Source organism: Balaenoptera ricei, chromosome 14 (genome assembly GCF_028023285.1).
Source record: "Balaenoptera ricei isolate mBalRic1 chromosome 14, mBalRic1.hap2, whole genome shotgun sequence".
NCBI classification, from domain to species: Eukaryota; Metazoa; Chordata; class Mammalia; order Artiodactyla; family Balaenopteridae; genus Balaenoptera; species Balaenoptera ricei.
This window is the reverse complement of record NC_082652.1, coordinates 20,427,546-20,448,123: the sequence shown is the minus strand read 5'-3', so window position 1 is coordinate 20,448,123 and position 20,578 is coordinate 20,427,546. Positions and strand designations below refer to the sequence as shown.

Here is a 20,578-nt window from a genome sequence, read left to right as displayed (position 1 = left end):
GAGGCCACTGCAATGAGAGGGCTGCGCACCGCAACAAGGAGTGGTCCCCGCTCGCCGCAACTAGAAAAAGCCCGCGCGCAGCAACGAGGACCCAATGCAACCAAAAATAAATAAAAATTTTTTTTAAATTAAATCTTTAAAATACATATATACACACACACACATATATATAATTAAATTAAAAGTAAACTAAAAAATAAAATAAATGAAATGTCAGATACAGGATCTAAGGGAGAGAGAAAATATTCCCCACCAGAAAACAGAAAAGTCAGGTGAGAAAGAGTTCTGGAAGAGGGAAAAGGGTCACAGGGTCATTCACCTTCACAGGGTGAAATGAATAACTACCCTCCATGCTACCTTAGGACTGGACATAGTTTAAAGACGGTAACATGATTTAAAACTGAGTGTAGGGCTTCCCTGGTGGCGCAGTGGTTGGGGGTCTGCCTGCCGGTGCAGGGGACACGGGTTCGAGCCCTGGTCTAGGAGGATCCCACATGCCGCAGAGCGGCTGGGCCCGTGAGCCACAATTGCTGAGCCTGCACGTCTGGAGCCTGTGCTCCGCAGCAAGAGAGGCCGCGATGGTGAGAGGCCTGCGCATCGCGATGAAGAGTGGCCCCCACTTGCCGCAACTGGAGAAAGCCCTTGCACAGAAACGAAGACCCAACACAGCCATAAAAAACAAATAAATAAATTAATTAATTAATTCATTATTTAAAAAAAAAAAAAACAAAAACTGAGTGTACAGGGCTTCCCTGGTGGCACAGTGGTTAAGAATCCGCCTGCCAATGCAGGAGACATGGGTTCGAGCCCTGGTCTGGGAAGATCTCACATGCCGTGGAGCAACTAAGCCCGTGCGCCACAACTACTGAGCCTGCGCTCTAGATAGTCTTCGAGCCACAGCTACTGAAGCCCGCGCGCCTAGAGCCCGTGCTCCACAACAAGAGAAGCCACCGCAATGAGAAGACCCCACGCAGCCATAAATAAATAAATACATAAAAAGATCAACAAAAAAACTGAGTGTACAGACACAGAGCAGAGTTTGTTGTAGAGGCAAACAAACTATGCAACAGAAGCAGTGCAGCATCATTTAAAACAATTTGATTCATCCTGTTGTATTTTTATGGCTGCCTGATAAGAAGTGAACATTTTCTTGTTTACCTACAGGACAAGAGCTCACAATCAGCCACATTCAGGTTCTGGGGTGCCTTTCTGAAGCTCTTTTATTTAGTTAGTTTTCTGCTAAGATGCTGGGTAGCTTCACAGTATGCGCCTCAGAAGCTTTTCAATGACAGAATGATTCTGCGTGAGAGACTCTGCCTAGACACACAAACAACAAGGCCTCTCCCAGGCCGTTTGGAATTTTAAGGCTTTTTTGGTGTTGAAGTTTTAAACTACAGCAATGATAAGGGCAAACCAAATAATGTTTAAAGTTTCTGTTTATCCAGAGGATTACAAATAGGGGGATTTATCTATTATGTCTAAAGCAAATCTTTAGGGATGTAACTCCCAAATTCTTTTTCTTCTCTCATTTCCTGTTAGAAGGTAAAATGATATTGGTGAAATTATTTTCAACTATTCTCAGTGGTGAAACCACAAGAACTCTTTTCCAGTTCACTTAAAATTCTATAAATTCTATAGCTATAATATGTAAATGCCAACCTCTGAAGCTTCTCTGCTCCAGAAAGAAACACAGAGGTTCCTAAACTAGATTTGGTGATGCCTATGTAATTAATTAGTTTATTTAAAAAGTATTTCTTCTGTATCCTTTACACACCAACCACTGAGTTAGGTGCAGGTTGTTATAATACCTTGTGAACAAGTAATAGTTACAAGTCACAAATCACTACTTATAGTAATGGGATATGTTCTTTGCAAGGTGAGGGCAAGAGGAGAAAAGGAGAGATTCAAGATTTAATGGTTCACAGAATTAAATGGACAGAACAAAGGAAGGTACAAAATAAAGGGTTCTGCAAGAAATCTAGATCCTTCAGGAAAATTAGAGGGGTCTACACTTCAGAATTACTGCTGCATGTTCTTAGCAGAGATTTGGCAATAAACAGGAAATGCAGACACAGACTCTGAGCCCTGCATTTTCAGGAGCGCCCTTTCCTCTCCCCAATGGTAGGATGCAAACATGGGACTTTAGCAAAGAACAGGGGATGGATTTTACCTGCTCATGGTGCCCAGACGTGGCTGCCGCTTGCTGTGAGAGGAATGAAGAGCAGAGATTTCGAAGGGGCAGGCAGAAGGCCCGTGCTGGCTCCAAATGGACAGTACTCGGCCCACCGAGTAGGGCAGAGAACAGAAGACCTTGTCTGCTATGGAGGTGGGAGACCGTAACCCTTTCAGACCCTGGGTAAACTGGGTCAGGAAGAGCCTCTGCATGGTGGGCATGTGGCTGGAGCAGCTCCGTTTTTTCGTCCAGATTCGGTAACATCCCGGGGAACAAAGTGCTAGGAGTGTGTGAAGGCCAAGGACGGAGCAGCCCGCTCTGGTCTGGACTATGGCGGTGGCTCCATGGTCTTGGAGAGGAACTGGAGGCTGCAGTGGAGGCTGGGCGCCTGCTTGACAATAGAGGCCAGGGTCTTCCCTGAACGTGGCCACCCCAGGGCAGTCGTGGGCCAAGAAGAAAGAGAAGGTCCACTTAGGAGGTGAAGACGGGCACCGGCGGGCCTCTCCTAAGGCAAGCCTCGCGGGTGCACAGTGCTCGGGAAAAGTCCTTGGGGACTCGGTCCCGCACTCGGAGCCTGACTTCACGTGAAAGGATACTGGGAAGACTTCGGAACCAAACAACAGGGATGGCATCTTGTCGCTCAAATCTATGAAGCTCATTTTGATGGCTTCGAGCGAATAAAGCGTCAAGGGTTTACTGTTAGGCCTCCTGTCCCAATTACTACGTGCCAACCATGGATTCAGCTGCATTGTGCTGTAGGAAAACCCATCCAGGAGCCTTTTGTATCTGAGCCGCTTGTAGCTTTTAGCCACTGGAAGAAGGTCAGAGGAACACCGCCGATATCGTAGCTTCTGGGTCTTTGTGGCCGGGGCCAGTCTGGAGGCAAGGATGGACAGCTTGCTGAGTAAGGCTGATTCTTTGGTAGGCTTCCGAACATTCAGGCTACCCGAGGGCTGGCCTGGAGTGGCCTTCTGCTTTGGTACGTGGCTAACAAGGCTCCTGGCAGGGGCTGTTTCAGGTTCCGGTTGCGTGGGTGCAGACACAGCATGTGAACTGAGAAATCTGTGTGCGTTTGTGGGGATGGTTTCAGAGGAGCTCTTTAAAAAGGCAGAACTTCTGATTTTACTTATTTTCCTCCCCGTGTTGACTAGCTCCTGGCAGGAAACTTTCTTACACATTCGGTGGGGCTGCTTCTTTAAGGGAAGCACTCCTTTCTGATGTGAAGTGTTCCCAAAGGCACCGTGTAGTTCATCACGCCCAGCGGAGTTGGGGTCTTGTGCTTTCCGGGGGGCATCATGGAGGCAAGGGCCTGCGCACGACTCAATATCCTTTTTTGATGGGCGACACAAGCTTTCCTCCTTTGGGTCTTTCAGCTTCTGAAACCCTGCAGCAGTGTCGCCTGTGGCTGGCTTTGCTAGGGTGATTTCTTTCACCACGGTGGGCTCAGCTTTGCGATCCTTAGGTTGGTTCTTACTTTGCACCTCATCTGACAACATATTAGATGATGTGCATCGTTCCAAAGCCGCATGTGCTTCTTTTTGATGCATCTGTTCCTCTTCCTTGTAGTCCAAAGCCTTCTGGCTCTGTTGGTCCTCAGCATCACGCGGCATCCTCGGGGTTTTAAGATGGGTCTGAGACACCCGGCTCATGTTATCACCATGAACACCTTCTCTGACAGTCATCTCTTCGGACTCCTCCACAGCAGGAAACTGACCCCGTGGTCCCCTCTGGTGTTCTGCAGTTTCTTCTCTTTTCACTTCGGTTTCTGTTTCCATCGTCAAAGGCAAACTTTCCGCAATGAGGGCTGTGCTGCTTTCTTCGCTAGGATTACTCTTATCCCTTGGTGCTCTTCCTTTCATCTCAGGCAGGACCATGCAGTCCTTTACATTCTCACAGGGCATTTCACCATCTTTTGGTTTAAAAAGGTTTTTCGGGTCAGTTTCCTCACTATTCATAATTGTTTCTGATTTTTCTTGAGACAACGGATGCAAAGGAGTTATCTCAGTGGGTTTCAGGCTTCCCGGGAGAACAGAGTTCTCCTCTTGGTGTCCAGAAGATGTCAGTTCTTCTGAGGAAATTCCAATGGCATTTCCCTTGTCGTGCTCAGAATTTATTTCTAGTCTTGATCCTTCAATCATTCCTTGTGTTTCTCTCAGAGATGCTTCTTTAGCTTGCTGTTCAAGATGAATATAATTTAAAGACACATTTATTCTATCCAATACTCTTACATTTGGTTTATGATCTGCCACAGACCCTGTCTCAGGGGCACAAGAGTCTGGACACACTTCCATTTCACAGTCTTTTAACAATCTGCATACTTTCTCTTCATAGGATTTTTTAATTTCGAGAAAGTCTGCTGTCGAGGAAGTAGCATCTTGGGAATCTGAATCCTGGTCGATCCTTCCCATAAATGCAGCAATAGGCTCTCCCCTCTGTGACAGCACACTCCTTGAGGTTTCCTGTAACACTGGCCCATGCTGCCTTGCACGCCCATCAAGAGTACTAGACGCCCGTATGTCCACAACGCCTTCTGTGCCCTTATCACTACAGCCTGTGGAGATCATGTCTGCCATACCGTCTATGGGCTCCTCACAACCAGAAATCCTTTCAAAGGCCCCTTTCTTCAGGCTTCCACCAGACGATGAGCTGTTATGGCCTGAACCGACGGGCAGATCCTTCAGGCTGTGGCTCACCTCTCCGTTAGGCTCTGCGACCATCTCTCTCTGGTCGCTGCCTAGTGTCTCCTTAGCTGGGTTATCTTCACTCCTGCATTCATCGGATCTGTTTGGGTTGCTCTGGCAGCTGAGGGCTTCATCTGCCTTCTGCTCAGGAGTTTCAGCTGCTTGGTTCATGTTTCTAACACCGGAGAACGTAACAGTAGGAAACTGGTCCAACAATTTTTCAGGACTTGGAATGTTTGCAGGTTGGTCTAATTCCTGTGCGGCACAATCACAGATGTTATGTTTGCAAAACACAGTCTCTTTGGGTGTGTCCTGTTCTTTTTCTTCTAGCCCTTCCTCGCTGGGATGGATGTGACAGGTGGTGTGGATGGTCCTGTTTGGAGCTTCACTATTTAACATGCCTGCCGTCATTTCGTTTCTGATCTTACCTCCTGGAAGGCTGCCTTCAGTTTCTCCCCCACCTGGCTCACTTTCCGCCGATGTACAACTCACTTTATGGATACAACTTTCCACGGAGGCTTCTCTCCCTTGGGGGCGGTGATCGCTGTGCTGAAATGCATTTTCATACTTGGTTATCAGACAGTTCTCAACTCCCAGGACGGTTTCGCTGGGCTCCAGGGCAGCATGGGCAGAACACGTGCTCTCCTCTGGGACGTTTTTTCTTACACAAGGGCAGCTAGAGAGATCCCGAGATTGAATGCTTTGACATTCCACAGCAGAGACCTCTTGAGGCAAGCCTGCGTCTTCTTTCTGATTTGAGAGAAGTCTGGAATGCAGACCTTCTGCTCCTGAATCAGCTGTTTCAGTTTTTCTTACTAGGCTTTCTGATTTGCTGTTTAAGGTGGGATTGTTTGAAGAGGCACCACAGGTTTTGTCACCTGGTGGAGAGATGTCTTTCATTTTTGTCTTTACAGGAACAGTCTGGGTACCAGCAGTGACATCTGCTCCATCCTCTGACGGAGGGTGCTGGCTCCATTGGGAGCCCTCGCTCGCTGCTACAGGCATCTCTTTGTCAGTTGGCAACTTCGCATGGTTTTGACAATTAAGGAACACTTGATTTAAAACACATTCACTTCCTATTTTGTTTACAAGTAGTTCATTGGCATAAGGAAGTTCATTCACCTCCCATGCAGCGCTCTGTTTATCTAAATGGGGACCGTCGTCCTGGGAGTTCTGTACATCTATTTCTGACTCAGGTCTGTCATCAAATTCTAGGGCTGGCAGTAACGGAGCAATGTCTTTCTTGGGTTTCAACACCTCATTTATAGAACTTATCTGGTCCTCTGGCGTTAAACTCACAGGGGATTTTCTTTGAATCAGAAATCCGTCATGTGATGCTTCATTTAACTGGGTGCTGTCTTCCAGATTTCTCTGGGTGCTGACTAAGGAGTTAGAGTCTTTACTGTAAATCTTTTCACTTAACATACTGGGCTCTATAGTGGTTGTCTGTTCTGGCTCCTCAATCTGCATTGAGGAGGAAAAATGGTTCTCTTCAGAGGGTGTGCCTGGATGGCTTATATTAGCAAAAGTTCCTCTATGGTCCTCATGGTTTGCCAAGTTATCCTGAATGTCTAAAGTGATTTTTAAATCATTTTTTTTAAACATTATTTCCGTGGCTTCAGTAAAAGAATTGGGCATTAAAGAACTAGAGCAGTCTGTATGGATACTGCCTTGAGGGCAGTAGTGATCGTGGATATTTTCTTTGGAGAAGTCAAGAGCCTCTTTTTTTCCAGAATAGTGACCACTAGCATCCTCTTCTGCTTGCCAGGCATTAACAAGAAAGAGTTCCTCTCTTTCACTCCTGGGGTTCAAAGGCTGTTCATTTTCTTCTCTAGAAGCCAAGTTCTTGCTTTGATCGTCCCCATCAAAACAGGAATTGTCTGTCTTTTTAGCAGATCCCTTTGGCAAGCTATCACCATCAAAACCACACTTTTTTGATGATGTTGTTCTGAATTCTGGACCAGACAAACAGGATGTGAAATGTGAAACTTCCGAATTTTCTTCTAAGGGTTCTACAATAACCACCTTTCTCATGGCTTTGGGACTACCATGTGCAGAACTGTGTCTCTCACTATGGTGGCCAGGAACCTGTTGGCGATTGTCATCTGCTTCACAGACAAGGTTTAATGTACACAACTCTTCCTTTCCATTGTCCACTTTGGAAATGGCACTCTTCCCTGGTAATAATGACAACCAAGGAGGACAGGTTTTTAGTTCTTCACATTCTTTCTCTTTAGTTGCTTCTATTAATCCAGGGTCCACAGAGTTTAAAGGCTCTAGGGACACTAACGTGCCAGTCTCTGAAACCTCACCACTGCTCATGATTTTGTCTACTTCTGGGTATCCGCTGCACCCAGCCGAGAGACCTTTACTCACATGGCCATTCTCGTGTCCTTCATTATTATCCGTCTTAGTCCCACTGACCTTCATACCTTGTACTTCCTCAGTAGATTTTAGCAGAGTTTCAGCTGTAATTTGTACATTTCCTTTTGCACAAGAGAAAGAAATCCAAATCAATATGTAATCATTAAAACAAACCATTTGCTATATCATCCTAAATTTAATCATGCAACAAACGGCAGCAACAAAAAAGATGCAACTCACAAAGAGAATTGCAAAGTTAGTGTTACAATACCATTGGCTTTGTTCTTCTCTGCAAAATATGACAGAGGGCCAAAAGAGTACCTGGAAGAAACAGGTTATTTTGAACAAATGCCTTTCTTTAAATGTTACTTACTTAAATGCACTTACCTAGCTGGACAAATGAATATAATGGGGAGACATATGCCTAATTCAGATCTTAGGAAGCTTCCATCCTAAAGCATTAATAAAGTAGACTCACAATAAAATAGCTTATATTACTAAATGACCATCTTCTTAATACTTGAATAAATAGATAAAATTATCTCTTTGACAAAGAACAGTTATACATAAAACCTATGTAAAAGAGATTAATCTGTAAGTTGAATATTAGTCTTGAACCCAATTACAATTACCTGCAATACTTGCCTCCCTACAGGACTGGTCATTAGTTGGTAATTATTGAAGGTGAGTGATAGGTACACAGCGGTTTAATATATTCTCCTTTCCACTGCTGAATAAATGTGAAATTTTCCATTACGAAACATTAAAAAACAAACAAAAAACCTTTCTAAGCAGAATATAAACACAATTCATAAAGGAGTTTACCGCACAAAGTTTCTCTGAAATTCTAAGCACACAATGTAATATAAAGAAGTTCCCCAAACTTGTTAATCTGCAAAAGACTTTTCATCCTTCTCTCTTTACAGAAAACAAACCCGAAGCTATTCACATTAACGTAAATGTAAATGTGTATATGCATGTACGTATGCATGCATGTACATAATAGGACACCTGCATTAAGCAGATAAAGCAAAATGCAAATCCATCTACAGATCTAATTCCCACTAGAACATAAGCTCCACGAGGGGAAGGATCACGTTTGTTTTAGTCCCTCCACCTCCCTACTGTCTAGCATAATACCTGGTATGTAATAGCACTCAATAAATATTTGTGGAGTTAATAAATGACTACAGTTGGGTGACATCAGCAAATGCTATTAATAACGTCTTCCTAGGGCTTCCCTGGCCATTTCTTAACTAGTTCTGAGAGCAGTAATTTTGAGAGAAAGAGCAGTGACTCTGAAGGCAAGCCAGCTGGGCTCTGTGATGTCACCCACCTCTCTGAGTCTCCTTTGTAAAATGAGGGTAAGTATACTTACCTCAGTGTTACTCTGAGGATTAAATTAAATGATACATATAAAATACCACCTGGTACAGTGCCTGCCATATAAAGGAAAAGTGTTTTTCCTTTGTTCTGCTCTCTCTGATTCTTATTTTACTGAATCTGAGAAGAGTTTAAATGATAAACTTAATAACTAGGCTAGGACACAGCATTTAGAAATATTCAGAGTCACCAAATACTAGATACATAAATGTGTACTGCATTCCGTAAGTGTGCAAAGCTACCAATCACTGACAAAAGGCAGCCTTAAAATCCTAATGGTCCACAGAGTATTTATCTTTGAAACTGGCCCACTTTCCATATCATAGCAGACAATTCTAACCTATTCATGAATTTCTAAGCAAAATACTCCAAATGGTTTTACTATGTCTCTCTGCTGGACGCGGCAGCATTCATGAAACCGGTCATGTATATTCTGGCCCCTCCCCCACTCCCCTCTCTGTTCCAGCACCACACTAGTCCTATCCCTCACTATATCTACTCAGGAAAACACTAAAACTCTTCATCCAACCCCAACCATTTACTGTGCAAGGTACTTAAGGCAAGATTTGTGCTTAGAGCCCCCACCTGCTGGAAGACCGCCTGTTTTCCACACGTCCAGTCTTAGTGGGGAGGCCGGGGAGCAGCCACTTCCCAGGCGGTGAGCAGAGGGGCGGGTGGGGAAGAGGGGTTGTGGACAGCGCGAAAGCAAAATGATACTGTGCCCACTCTTTTGGCTTGTTTTTAATCACATTTATTGTGAAATCACAAAGAACTTTAAAGGAGCCTTTAAGAAAGTTTTCTATTTATTAGTAAGCTTTCAAAAGGCCGTGGAACACTGACCTGGGTCCTCATCTGTAATGTGGGAGAAAAAGAGTATCCACATCACAGGACTTGTAAAGATTAGATGAGTCGGTGACCTGTCCGTTACTTCTGACAGGTAAAACTGTCAGAAGTGCCAGACGGAGTCCACGCTTAGTGAGTTTGAACCACTCCCCTGGAACTTCACTCCCTTGCACATCTCTATCAAAGCCTCTGTAAGGCTGTTTCTCAATTATGTGTCTCATTTATCAGCTCCATGAGACTGGAGGTATGTGAGGGCAGAAACTGGATCTTAATGATCGCTGTGTACTCAGTACCCGACTGTGACCCTGGAGACTGGCAGGTACATACAGATGTTAGCAGAATGAAGAATTAAATGAGGGAAGGTGTTAGAAGTATTAGGTACACTGGAGGGTGAAATGTGTATCCTGTGAGGTATGTGCCCATTTAAGAAGCACAGGAGTTTCATGACCTCAGCTGAAGATCCTGGATTTGTAGTTCTATGATAACTGCTTAAATGGTGCTTGTGTTCTCAGAAATTGACAAACGTCCTAAAACTCGTGTGAAAATGCAACGGGCACATAACAGCCAAAACAATCTTGAAGAAGAACAAAGCTGGTAGACTCATACTTCCTGCTTTCAAAACTTACTACAAAGCTACAATAATCAAGTCCGTGTGGCCCTGGCGCTGGGGAGACATAAAGATCAATGCAGCAGAACCCTGAGTCCAGAAACAAACTCTAACATTTATAGTCAGTCAACTGATTTCTGACAAAGGGACCAAAAAGAATACCTTTCCAACAAATGGTCCTGGAAAAAGTGGATATCCACTTGCAAAAGAATAAATTTGAACCCTAGCTCACATCACACAAAATAATCAACTCAAGGTTGATCATAAACTTAAATGTAAGAGCTGAAACTATAAAACTCTTACAAGAAAAACACAAGAGTAAATCTTCATGACCTTGGGTTAGGCAATGATTTCTTTCCTTCCTTTTTTAAAATTTATTTATTTATTTTTATTTTTGGCTGCCTTGGGTCTTTGTTGCTGTATGCAGGCTTTTCTCTAGTCGCGGCGATTCGTGGGCTTCTCATTAGGTGGCTTCTCTTGTTGCAGAGCACAGGCTCTAGGTGCGTGGGCTTCCGTAGTTGTGGCACTCGGGATCAGCAGTTGTGGCGCACGGGCCCAGCAGTTGTGGCGCACGGGCCCAGTTGCTCTGTGGCATGTGGGATCTTCCCAGACCAGGGCTCGAACCCATGTCCCCTGCATTGGCAGGCAGATTCTTAACCACTGCGCCACCAGGAAAGTCCCAGGTAATGATTTCTTAGCTAAGAAACCAAAAGCACAAGTGATTAAAAAAAGGAAGACTGGGGCTTCCCTGGTGGCGCAGTGATTGAAAATCTGCCTGCCAATGCAGGGGACACGGGTTCGAGCCCTGGTCTGGGAAGATCCCACATGCTGCGGAGCAACTGGGCCCGTGAGCCACAACTACTGAGCCTGCGTGTCTGGAGCCTGTGCTCCGCAACAAGAGAGGCCGCGATAGTGAGAGGCCCGCGCACCGCGATGAAGAGTGGCCCCCGCTCGCTGCAACTAGAGAAAGCCCTCGCACAGAAATGAAGACCTAACACAGCCAAAAATAAATAAATAAATAAATAATTTAAAAAAAAAAAAAAAAAAAGAAGACTGATAAGCTGGACTCCATCAAAACTAAAAACTTTTTATACTTGAAACTAAAATAATATTGTAAATCAACTAGACCTCAATTTTTTTAAAAAAAAGCTAAATTAGTCAATTAAAAAAAAAAACTAAAAACTTTTGTGCTTTTTAAACATTTTTTTTAATGAAAAAAAAATTTTTGGCCGTGCCATGTGGCATGTGGGATCTTAATTCCCCAACCAAGGATCAAACCCGCACCCCCTGCAGTGGAATTGCAATCTTAACCACTGGATCACCAGGGAAGTCCCAAAACTTTTGTGCTTCCAAGGACAACATCAAGAAGCAAAAAGACAAACCACTGGTGGGGAGAAAATATTTGCAAATCATCCATCTGATAAGGGATTTGTACTTAATATATATAAAGAAGTCTTACAACTAAACAATGAAAAGACAAAAAGCCTAATTTAAAAATAGGCAGAGGGAGCAGAGCTCCCCATTTCTCAAGTGTTGTCTGTACATAGTGACTTCCTTCCAAAGAGGACAGTATGGAAAGGGGGAGGGGGAGTAACCTTACAAACACCACTTCACGTTTATAGTAAGTACCCTTGATATGTGATGAAAATGGCACTTCACCTGTGTGAGTTTCCTCTCCCAAACCCATAAATAACCCTAGTCTTAATGAGAAAAACATCCGACAAACCCCAATGGAGAGGCATTCTACAATACACTCGACCAGCATTCTTCAAAACTCTCAGGGTCACCAAAAGTAAGAAAGTGTGAGAAACCAGCATAGCCAAGAGGAGCCTAAGGGGTTAAGAGGACTAAATGTGAGGTGGGATCCTAGATGGGACCCTAGAACAGAAAGAGGACATTAGGGAAAAACTAAGGGAATTGGAATAAACTATGAACTGTATAACAACACTGGTTCATGAGCTGTAACAAATGTACAATACTGATACATTAACAATAGGGGAAACGGGGTTGGGGGGGGTTGTTGGAGGGCATGGGGTGGGGAGTGAAGGTTGGGATGGAAACCCCATGTGTCATCTGCTCAATTTCTCTGTAAATCCGACACAGCTTTACAAATAAAATTATTAATTTTTTTAAAAAGAAAAACAAAAGGGCAAAGGACTTGAATAAGCATTTTCCCAAAGACATACGAATGGTCAATAGGCACATAAGAAGATGCTCAACATCATTAGTCATAAGAGAAATGAAGATCAAAACCACAATGAGATGTCAATTCACACCCATTAAAATGGCTATTATTCAAAAGAAAACAAAAGATAACTGTTGGAGGCTTCCCTAGTGGCACAGTGGTTAAGAATCCGCCTGCCAATGCAGGGGACACAGATTCAAGCCCTGGTCTGGAAAGATCCCACATGCTGCAGAGCAGCTAAGCCCATGCGCCACAACTACTGAGCCTGTGCACCTGGAGCCTGTGCTCCGCAACAAGAGAAGCCACTGCAATGAGAAGCCCGCACATCGCACAGAAGAGTAGCCCCCGCTTGCCGCAACTAGAGAAAGCCCGCGTGCAGTAACGAAGACCCGATGCAGCCAAAAATAAATAAAAGATAACTGATAAAGGATGTGGAGAAACTGGAACATTTTGGGAATTCCCTGGTGGTCCAGTGGTTAGGACTCGGCACTTTCACCGCTGCGGCCGGGGTTCAATCCCTAGTCGGGGAACTAAGATCCCACAAGTCGCGGGATGCAGTCAAAACAAAACAAAACAAAAACAAAAAGACCATATGTTGTAAGGTCTCATTTATACAGTGTCCAGAACAGGCATATCTACAGAGACACAAGTAGATTAGTGACTGGAGGAGGCTGGGGGTATGTGGGGATAGGGAATGACTGCTAACAGGTACAAAGTTTCTTTGGGAAGTGATGAAAATTAAACTATTGAAGTATACACTTTAAATGGGTGAAAATTATCGTCTATAAATTATATCTCCATGAAATTGTTTTTTAAAAAAGTGCTCATACTCCAATTATAATAAAAGTTACATCAGAAAACTCAGACACCTTTTTGGTGTTATCTCCAAATGACCCTAATTCAGGATAGACATGCTGGAGGTTGACAAAGATTCAATAGCATTTCCATGACAACATTTTCCTGGATCAAAATTTAAGTGGCTAGACATGGAAACTAAATATGACGTAAGTTTTGGTTTATCCTGCATCTTGTCCTTGGAAAGATGTGTAATGGGTTAGCAATGTTGAAATGCCTTATAAAAGGAAGCTCTCTGGTGGAGGTTCACAAAGGCTGCCTCCTGGTGGGAGGATTGCGGCAGACAGCCCTACAAGTTCCGTCACCTCCTATGCTTGTACTGACCACTGGATACCTGGCTTTCTGAATTCCAGATAAGTCAACAAATAATGAGATAGCATTCAACTCCTCACCTGGAACTGTTATATATTGCTGGTGGGAATAAAAAAGGGTACAACCACCCTGGAAAACAGTTTGGTAATTTCTTGTAAAATTAAACACATACTTCCCAAATGACCCAGCAGTCCCAAGCCTAGGTATTTGCCCAGGTGAAATGACAACTCAAGTTCACACAAAAACTTGTACGAGGGACTTCCCTGGTGGTCCAGTGGGTAAGACTCCACGCCCCAATGCAGGGAGCCCGGGTTCGATCCCTGGCCAGGGAACTAGATCCCGCATGCATGCTGCAACTAAGAAGTCTGCATGCCACAACTAAGACCCAGTGCAGCCAAAATAAACTATAAATAAATAAATAAATGAAAGTAAATTAAAAAAAAAAAACTTGTACAAAAGCGTTTACCGCAGCTTTATGCATAATTACCAAAACTGGAAACAACTCAAATTTCCCTCGAATGAGAAGCAGATAAATCGTGATACAACTAGACGACAGGATACCTTCCAGATGTAAGAAGCAATGAGCTATGATACGCACAGCACTGTGGATTAATTGTAAATGCACTACACTAAATGAACAAAGTCAGGCTCATAGGCTTCCCCCGCATGATTACGTGTATACGGCATTCTAGAAAAGTCAAAACGATAGGGAAATAACATGGATCAGTGGTTGCCAAGGGCTGGGGGTGGCAAGGACCGACTATAAAAGGGGCCTGCAAGAGATTGCTGGGTGATGGAAATGTTCTATTTCTTGATTGTGCTGGTACAGTTGTGATTACACAATTGTATGTGTTTGTCAAAACTCATAGAACCATATACACACCCAAAAAAAGGGTGAATTTCAGTATATGTAAGTTATACCTTAATTTTTTTAAAAATGAAAAAAAAAAATTAGTTCCCCAAATGTCTAGACCTCCTCCTTGTAGCCTAATAAATGGGTGTGGTACTGGTTGATTTTTCAACTTTCCACTCCCCAAAATGTAAATTATAGGAGGATAATGGCATAAACAGGGAATACAAAACATGAGATAGTAATTCCAAATTATACAAACAGATCAGTAAACTCCAAGAATCTGGATGCATATACCACCTAAGGGCTTTATTGATAGGTTCATTCCATCTCCTTAAAATGCTTAATTTATTCACATAGTAGAAATAGAGGCTATGAAAAGATTGTTTCAACTTTAGTTATTCTAAATAATTTAAACTATCTAGTTCCAAAAATTATATAAGGTAGCTTTTCCCTCCTTGATGCTTTCACCTCTGCATCAAAGTTTATTTCCTCAACGCTCTTCCAATTTCTGGTGACCCTACTATTTCAGAGGATTCCCACATAAGCCTTAATGGAGACTGTTACTATGGGAACTAAGTCCCACAGTAATTAGTGGGAACTAATATTTGTATTTTTCCTGGAGCCCATTCCATCTTTCTTACGCAACCTTCCCAATCAAGCCCAGTTACAAGGAAAAAAAAATTCATAACATTAGTTTTATAAAATATTGAACAGAAAATTACGGTGAAACAGCCAGGTTAACACTCAGAACAGCAGGAAGGGAGAGGCACAGTCAGAGGGCCTGATGGGACATTCTTCCCTTGTGAAATGGCCTCTTGACTAACACCCAGCACTGGTCCCCATGCCCGCTTCTCTCGGATCTGCCTTACGGCAATCAAGAAATGGGGAATGATATGCAAAATAGCATTCTACAAATTAAAGACTCCTTTTGGTTAACACAAAGGTCCTTTTTATTAAAGAGTCAATCGTGTTCTCATTTTACCTCACTGAACCACAGCAGACAGAACGACTGTAAAGAGCCTCAAAAGCCTGGAATCCCATGTGAACTTGGGAGTGTGCTGTGAACGGGACATTTATAGAGAGAAGGAAAAACAACACAGAGAAGGGAGCTGTGCCAGGATCACTTACTAGATAGCTCAGTACAAGGGGCCCAAATTCACCCCCCGGCAAATTTATAAATTATTACAGAACACTGACCTCAGAGGTGCCCCCATTTCAGAATAATCAAAACTTAGTATAAACAAAACTATGTACAGCAATTTGCACAGTGCTCAACAGTACAAACGCTCACAACAAAGGTAGCAAGGATCCATTAGATTTCCATCAGGAAAACTTAAAATATCTAACATGCCCAGGGCTAGGAGCTACAATCCCGGGCAGAGTGAAAATTTTGGCCGCTGGGGCCCCTGGAGAGACAGTACAACCAGATTTCCCAGAAACATCATTTACTTCTCAATTCTGTAGTAAATGGTAAGTTAGTAAATGTTTGACCTTGACCTTGGCAAAGCAAGCTGAAATGCTGGTCACACGACAGTAGAGCATGTGCATCTGTTTAACTCAAATCCGTGGTGGCAGCTGCACCGCCTGCTTGCACTCCCAGGGCTCAATTCCTGCGGAGACCTGCCTGCTTAGAACCCTCCTTTCTGCCTGGCCATGCCTGCCTGGGACACTGGACAGCTGAGCTGGTTCCTGCAAGTGTAACACAGGGCCAGCTTGCAAGGTTCTCGGGGGCTGCGTGGAAGAACGCCTCACAGTCGGGCACTAGGCCATCGCTGCTAAAAGTCGTCAGGCAGAGCTGCCATTTCCAGGCTCCCCCACATCAACCTGAGAACCTTCCCTATGGCTTGGGAGGAAAACAATTTCATTTTACCAATTTAAGTCACTAAAGAAGAATGGCATTAGGACAGCAAGAAAAGTGCCACAGAGCAGTTTATCTGAGAACACTTTTCAGAAGAGCTCAACTTATCCAGGTCCAGTGGGGACCAGCTTTTTAGGTGCAGAGTACCCAGGTAAGTCTGAGAATGCAGGTTTCGTCACAGAAAATAACTCTGGTTCTCTTGTTTAAAAGGTCCATTCAGTGGTTAAATGAAAGTAGTTAAATGTAGTTCATAACATACACAGTGAATTTTGTGATAAGATGTGGGTGAAAATACACCAACACACCTACGACTCAGTATACCAGTACTGGAGCCCCACTAAAAAGATCCAGGCGGGGACAGGTGACGGCACTAAACTGCATCCCTAGTAAAGCCTTGAGACCGGGTGAGACATGCACAAAGCGACATTTCTCATCTTCAGAGCTTTACTCTCTACTGGACAGCCAAGGCTTTGAGCCACAGAGAGAATCTCCAGCAGCAGGAAGCAGGGTGATAAACTAGGACAAGCGTCCTTTCTCACAGGGATGGTCTGTGCTTCCTTTTCTGTCCAGGCTGCCAAGAAGCAGAGTCAAATCTGACGTTGTATCACAGTAACAAAATGTTCACACAATTAAACATATTTGCTGTATATTTTCTTTTTTTGCAGTTTTGATTATTCTACATTGTTAACCTTAATTATAAAATAGATACACAGAGTCCCCGCTAAAGTTACCTAAGATTATTTTCAGCCTGGGGCAGGGGGAGAAGAATCTTGGCTCAGCACTCTCTTCTGGGCCTCGGCTTCTTCCTCAATCAAATCAATCAATCAAATTAAAGGCAGTATCTCAGATGCCCATATTCAACAATTGTTTTGAGGAGCAAACGAGGTAACGGAAGTGAGAAACTGTTCTGCAAACTCTCAAGGTGACCGGGAGTGGACACGCCGTCTACGAGAACAGAGCAGGATGCCCTGCACGGCCAGCGGTGCTTCCTCCCCGTCCACGTGAACCCTTCCACCCAGCAGTGCAGCTTTATAAAGTGAAATGAAAGATTTCACACCAGCATTAAGGTTCAACTCACAGTCAATGGGGACTCATTATAGAAAAAGTGGGAAGCAAACTTTTGTCACAAATGAGGCATTGCTCGATCATACCAGGGGCCTCCGAGTACGTCCGTGGGCAATGATACCAAGAGCTGCTACAGTGAAGTCCATCTGGCAAGGCAGGGACCTAAAATCCTCACGTTCCCAGTGCGAACTAAAATTGTGTGTTTAATAATGGAAGAAGGAAAAGATGTGAGAGAAATAAATACCTTTGTTCCTCAGACCATCTTCACGGAGGTCCGTGCATAGATGTTCTTTGCTTGCCTGCATCAGGAGGTTCTCCTGCAGTAAGAAAATCCAGCGGTCAGGGAGGATCCAGAGACACCCAAGCTCACCAATGCCAATGATTCTCTGAGAGTCTTCTTTCCAACTCCTGGAAATTTGCTAGCCAAGGACTGGGAACTGAAGCAAACCTCAAATTCAAATTAATATAATCAATAAAACTTCCACTTCTCTAGAATTTGAGCTTGAAAAGCCAAGTTTCTCAAGGTCTGGACAATAACAGAGGTTTAGAATGCTGGGCTGCAAATCCAAACAAAACCCTATAAGTATCCTCCGAATCAAGAAACACATTGATGCAATGTGATCTCAATTAAGTGAAAATCTGAATGGAAACTATCAGGAAGTTGGATGTAACTCAGTCCCTAACCATTCTCAGCATCACATACTCATTTTTTTCTCAAACCTCCTGGAAGGGCTATTTTTCCTTTTCATCCTTGTTCACTGGAGGAGGGTATAAGGAGGAACACCATCAATGACAACCTACAGAGGGACTTCAGGAAAATGGGATGGGGCAGCAGCAGCAGCACATGTGTGGCATGGGGCCCCGTGAGGAAAGGGTCCAACCAGGCTGACCAGCTGGAGACACTGACAGACCAACGATGGCTGCTCACATCAAAGTTTCCTTCTGGGTCACCTCTTTTTCTCTGCCCAAAGATTTTCTTTCACATGGATTTAACTGGTAAGTAAAAGATTCTGACATAGCACTCACTTAAATTGACAGACGGTGAAATCATTGCTACAATGCTTGATAACTTTTACAGCACTTACAAAAAACATCACTGCCCACATTCTCCACCAAAAAAATGCCCCCCAGAAAACCCCAAAACAACAACAACAACAACAACAAGCAAAACCATTTCATTTCTAAGCAAAGTTCTGTGGTGGAAACAGAAGATCAAAGTGATGGCAAATACAGGTGGACACAGGAGGAAATAAAGCATCATCACTGCAAGTGAGAGAAGAGGCCCGGCGTGGAGTGTCATGTACAAAGCAGGACTGTTCCTTCACTTGTTATTGCAACTTCAGTGTGGAATGCTTTTGCACAGTGTGAACTTAAAACAACCATCTCCCACAGAACTTACGTGTTACCACGTTTGGCCAAAAGAGTATAAATTCTAGTGTGATGCCAGGTCAAATTTATTTGTAAATGGGGAGAAGAAAAGCTCTTACTTACCGTAGAAGGAATGATGGAATTAGAAAATTACCATTTGGCAACCATCACAGTGATAATTATCTCAAGAATCATCAATGGATGTTAAAACTAGTCGCTAAAATTTTGAATGAGAAACAGAAATATTTACATAGTTTCAAAATATCTCCCCACAAGATACTCAATAATTATGAAGGGAAAAATAGTACCTTCACAGTGGAGAAGCCTGGCAGACCCCACCTGAACCAGGTGATGGCAGTTCCCCTGCCCAGGAATGAGGCACCTTGATGCCAGGCGCCTGCTGAAAGGATGCACAGGAAGAACCACATCACTTCTGTGGGGTTCCTGCCCCCCAAATGCACAACCAGGATCTAATCATGAGGAAACATCAGACAAACCCAAACTGAGGAAAATTCTACAAAATAAATGGCCTGTACTCTTTCAAGTGCCAAGGTCATGAGCTGAGAAAATGTTACAGATTAAACGAGACTAAACAAACATGACAACTGAATGCCACAAATGATCCTGGATTTTTCCTAGACCAAGAAAACATTTTCTTTTCTTTTGCTACAAAAGACTTCAGTGGGACAATTGGCCAAATGTACTCGGATCAGTGTTAATTTCTTGATTTTGATTAGGGTACTGTGGTCACCTGACAGAATGCCCTTGTTTGCTAGGAAATACACAGTCAAGTATTTAGGCATCACGTCTACAATTATACGCTCAAATTATTCAGAAGGGAAAAAAAGCAAATGTGGTAAAATGTTAACATGTGAGGAATATGCATGAAGGGTAATGGGAATTCTTCACACTACTTTTTTGCAACTTTTCTTTAAGTCTCAAATGATTTCAAAATGAGAGGTTAAGAAAACATTGTTATTTGTAGTTACCCTTGATCCTTTCTCCAAAATGATACTACCCTCCACACTTCCAGTTCTCAGGCTGAATGTCTGAAGTGTTAGATTAGATGCTATTTAGAGTATTTCTTCAAGTTAATACTTTATGGGAAAGGCCGGGTGATGGAGCAAAAGCCGAGGGGTGAGGAGTCAGATGCAGCTCTGTTCCAGCCGCAGGACTCCCACCTGCTAGCTTTGCTGCACAGAGTGCATGCTTACAGGTGGTTTTATAAATGGGGACCACAGACACCTCGCAAGATGCCCTGTCAGGACGGGTGCTCCATGAGCAGAAGTTCTCACCATCCAGTAGACCTTAGACCTTAGATCTCACTTTCCTGTGAGAAAAGCCAATAGGACTGTCACCAACAGAGCCCGGTGTCATCTGGAGTGACCGCCCTAAGCTCTTCTGGGCCTAAAAGAGACTCTGCAGTGAGAGCTGACCTCCTGCCAGCAGCATACAGGTCCCCTCAGATTCCCAAGGACTCTGATGAGCTCGTATGATGAACCCTAAGGGCTCCGGCTCCTGGAGGGACTGCTGGGATTTTAGTCTGGCCCCACCTGCTGCTCTAAGGAGATGTCTTAGCTGGAGCCCGCACACACCCTGGTGGAGTGCCAACCTGACTGCTTCAAGCCATCCTCCCGTCTCCCTGCTTAGCCACGACCCCTAACAGTGAAGGGGAGCAGCAGAAGCCGGGAGTGACAGACTCCTCTCTCCCCCTGCCTTGCTAACTTCTCTTGAAAGGTTCTGAGTTATGAAAAACAAGTTTCCCCTCACAGAGGGCTGTGGACCCTACAAAGTTTTAAGTCTAGATATGATCAGGAATTGACAGGGTTGAAAAAGGAACAGTGTGAGGCTGAGTTCAGATGTGAGGGACCCCCAACCACCAGCACCACGGCGCTGGGCGATCTTCAGATCAGGTGGGAGCTCAACCAGCCCTGGGCCCCAAACGCAGATGAAGGAACAGAACAGACCACTTGCGAGCAATGGCCGTGTAGCGTAAGCATCCTGCGTGCAACTCCCTCCATCCCCTCGAGC

At 44.0% G+C, this 20,578-nt stretch overlaps 1 protein-coding gene across 9 annotated transcripts in view; it reads right to left on the bottom strand.

Annotated features, from left to right (window-relative positions):
• Positions 1 to 20,578, bottom strand: part of PRR14L (proline rich 14 like) — a 55,915-nt gene that overhangs the window by 19,216 nt on the left and 16,121 nt on the right. For 8 of the 9 annotated variants that reach the window (XR_009497143.1, XR_009497144.1, XM_059893585.1 and 5 more), the window contains 2 exons: positions 17,424 to 17,496; positions 2,171 to 7,340 (listed from right to left, as the gene is read on the bottom strand). Coding sequence is in view for 7 of the 9 variants with exons in the window: in XM_059893585.1 (XP_059749568.1) it covers positions 2,171 to 7,340; positions 17,424 to 17,496 (5,243 nt within the window). In the remaining 2 variants the exon portion in view is untranslated. Of the gene's footprint in view, positions 1 to 2,170; positions 7,341 to 7,850; positions 7,906 to 17,423; positions 17,497 to 20,578 lie in introns of those variants that run through there. The other variant, XM_059893589.1, reaches the window with a different exon arrangement.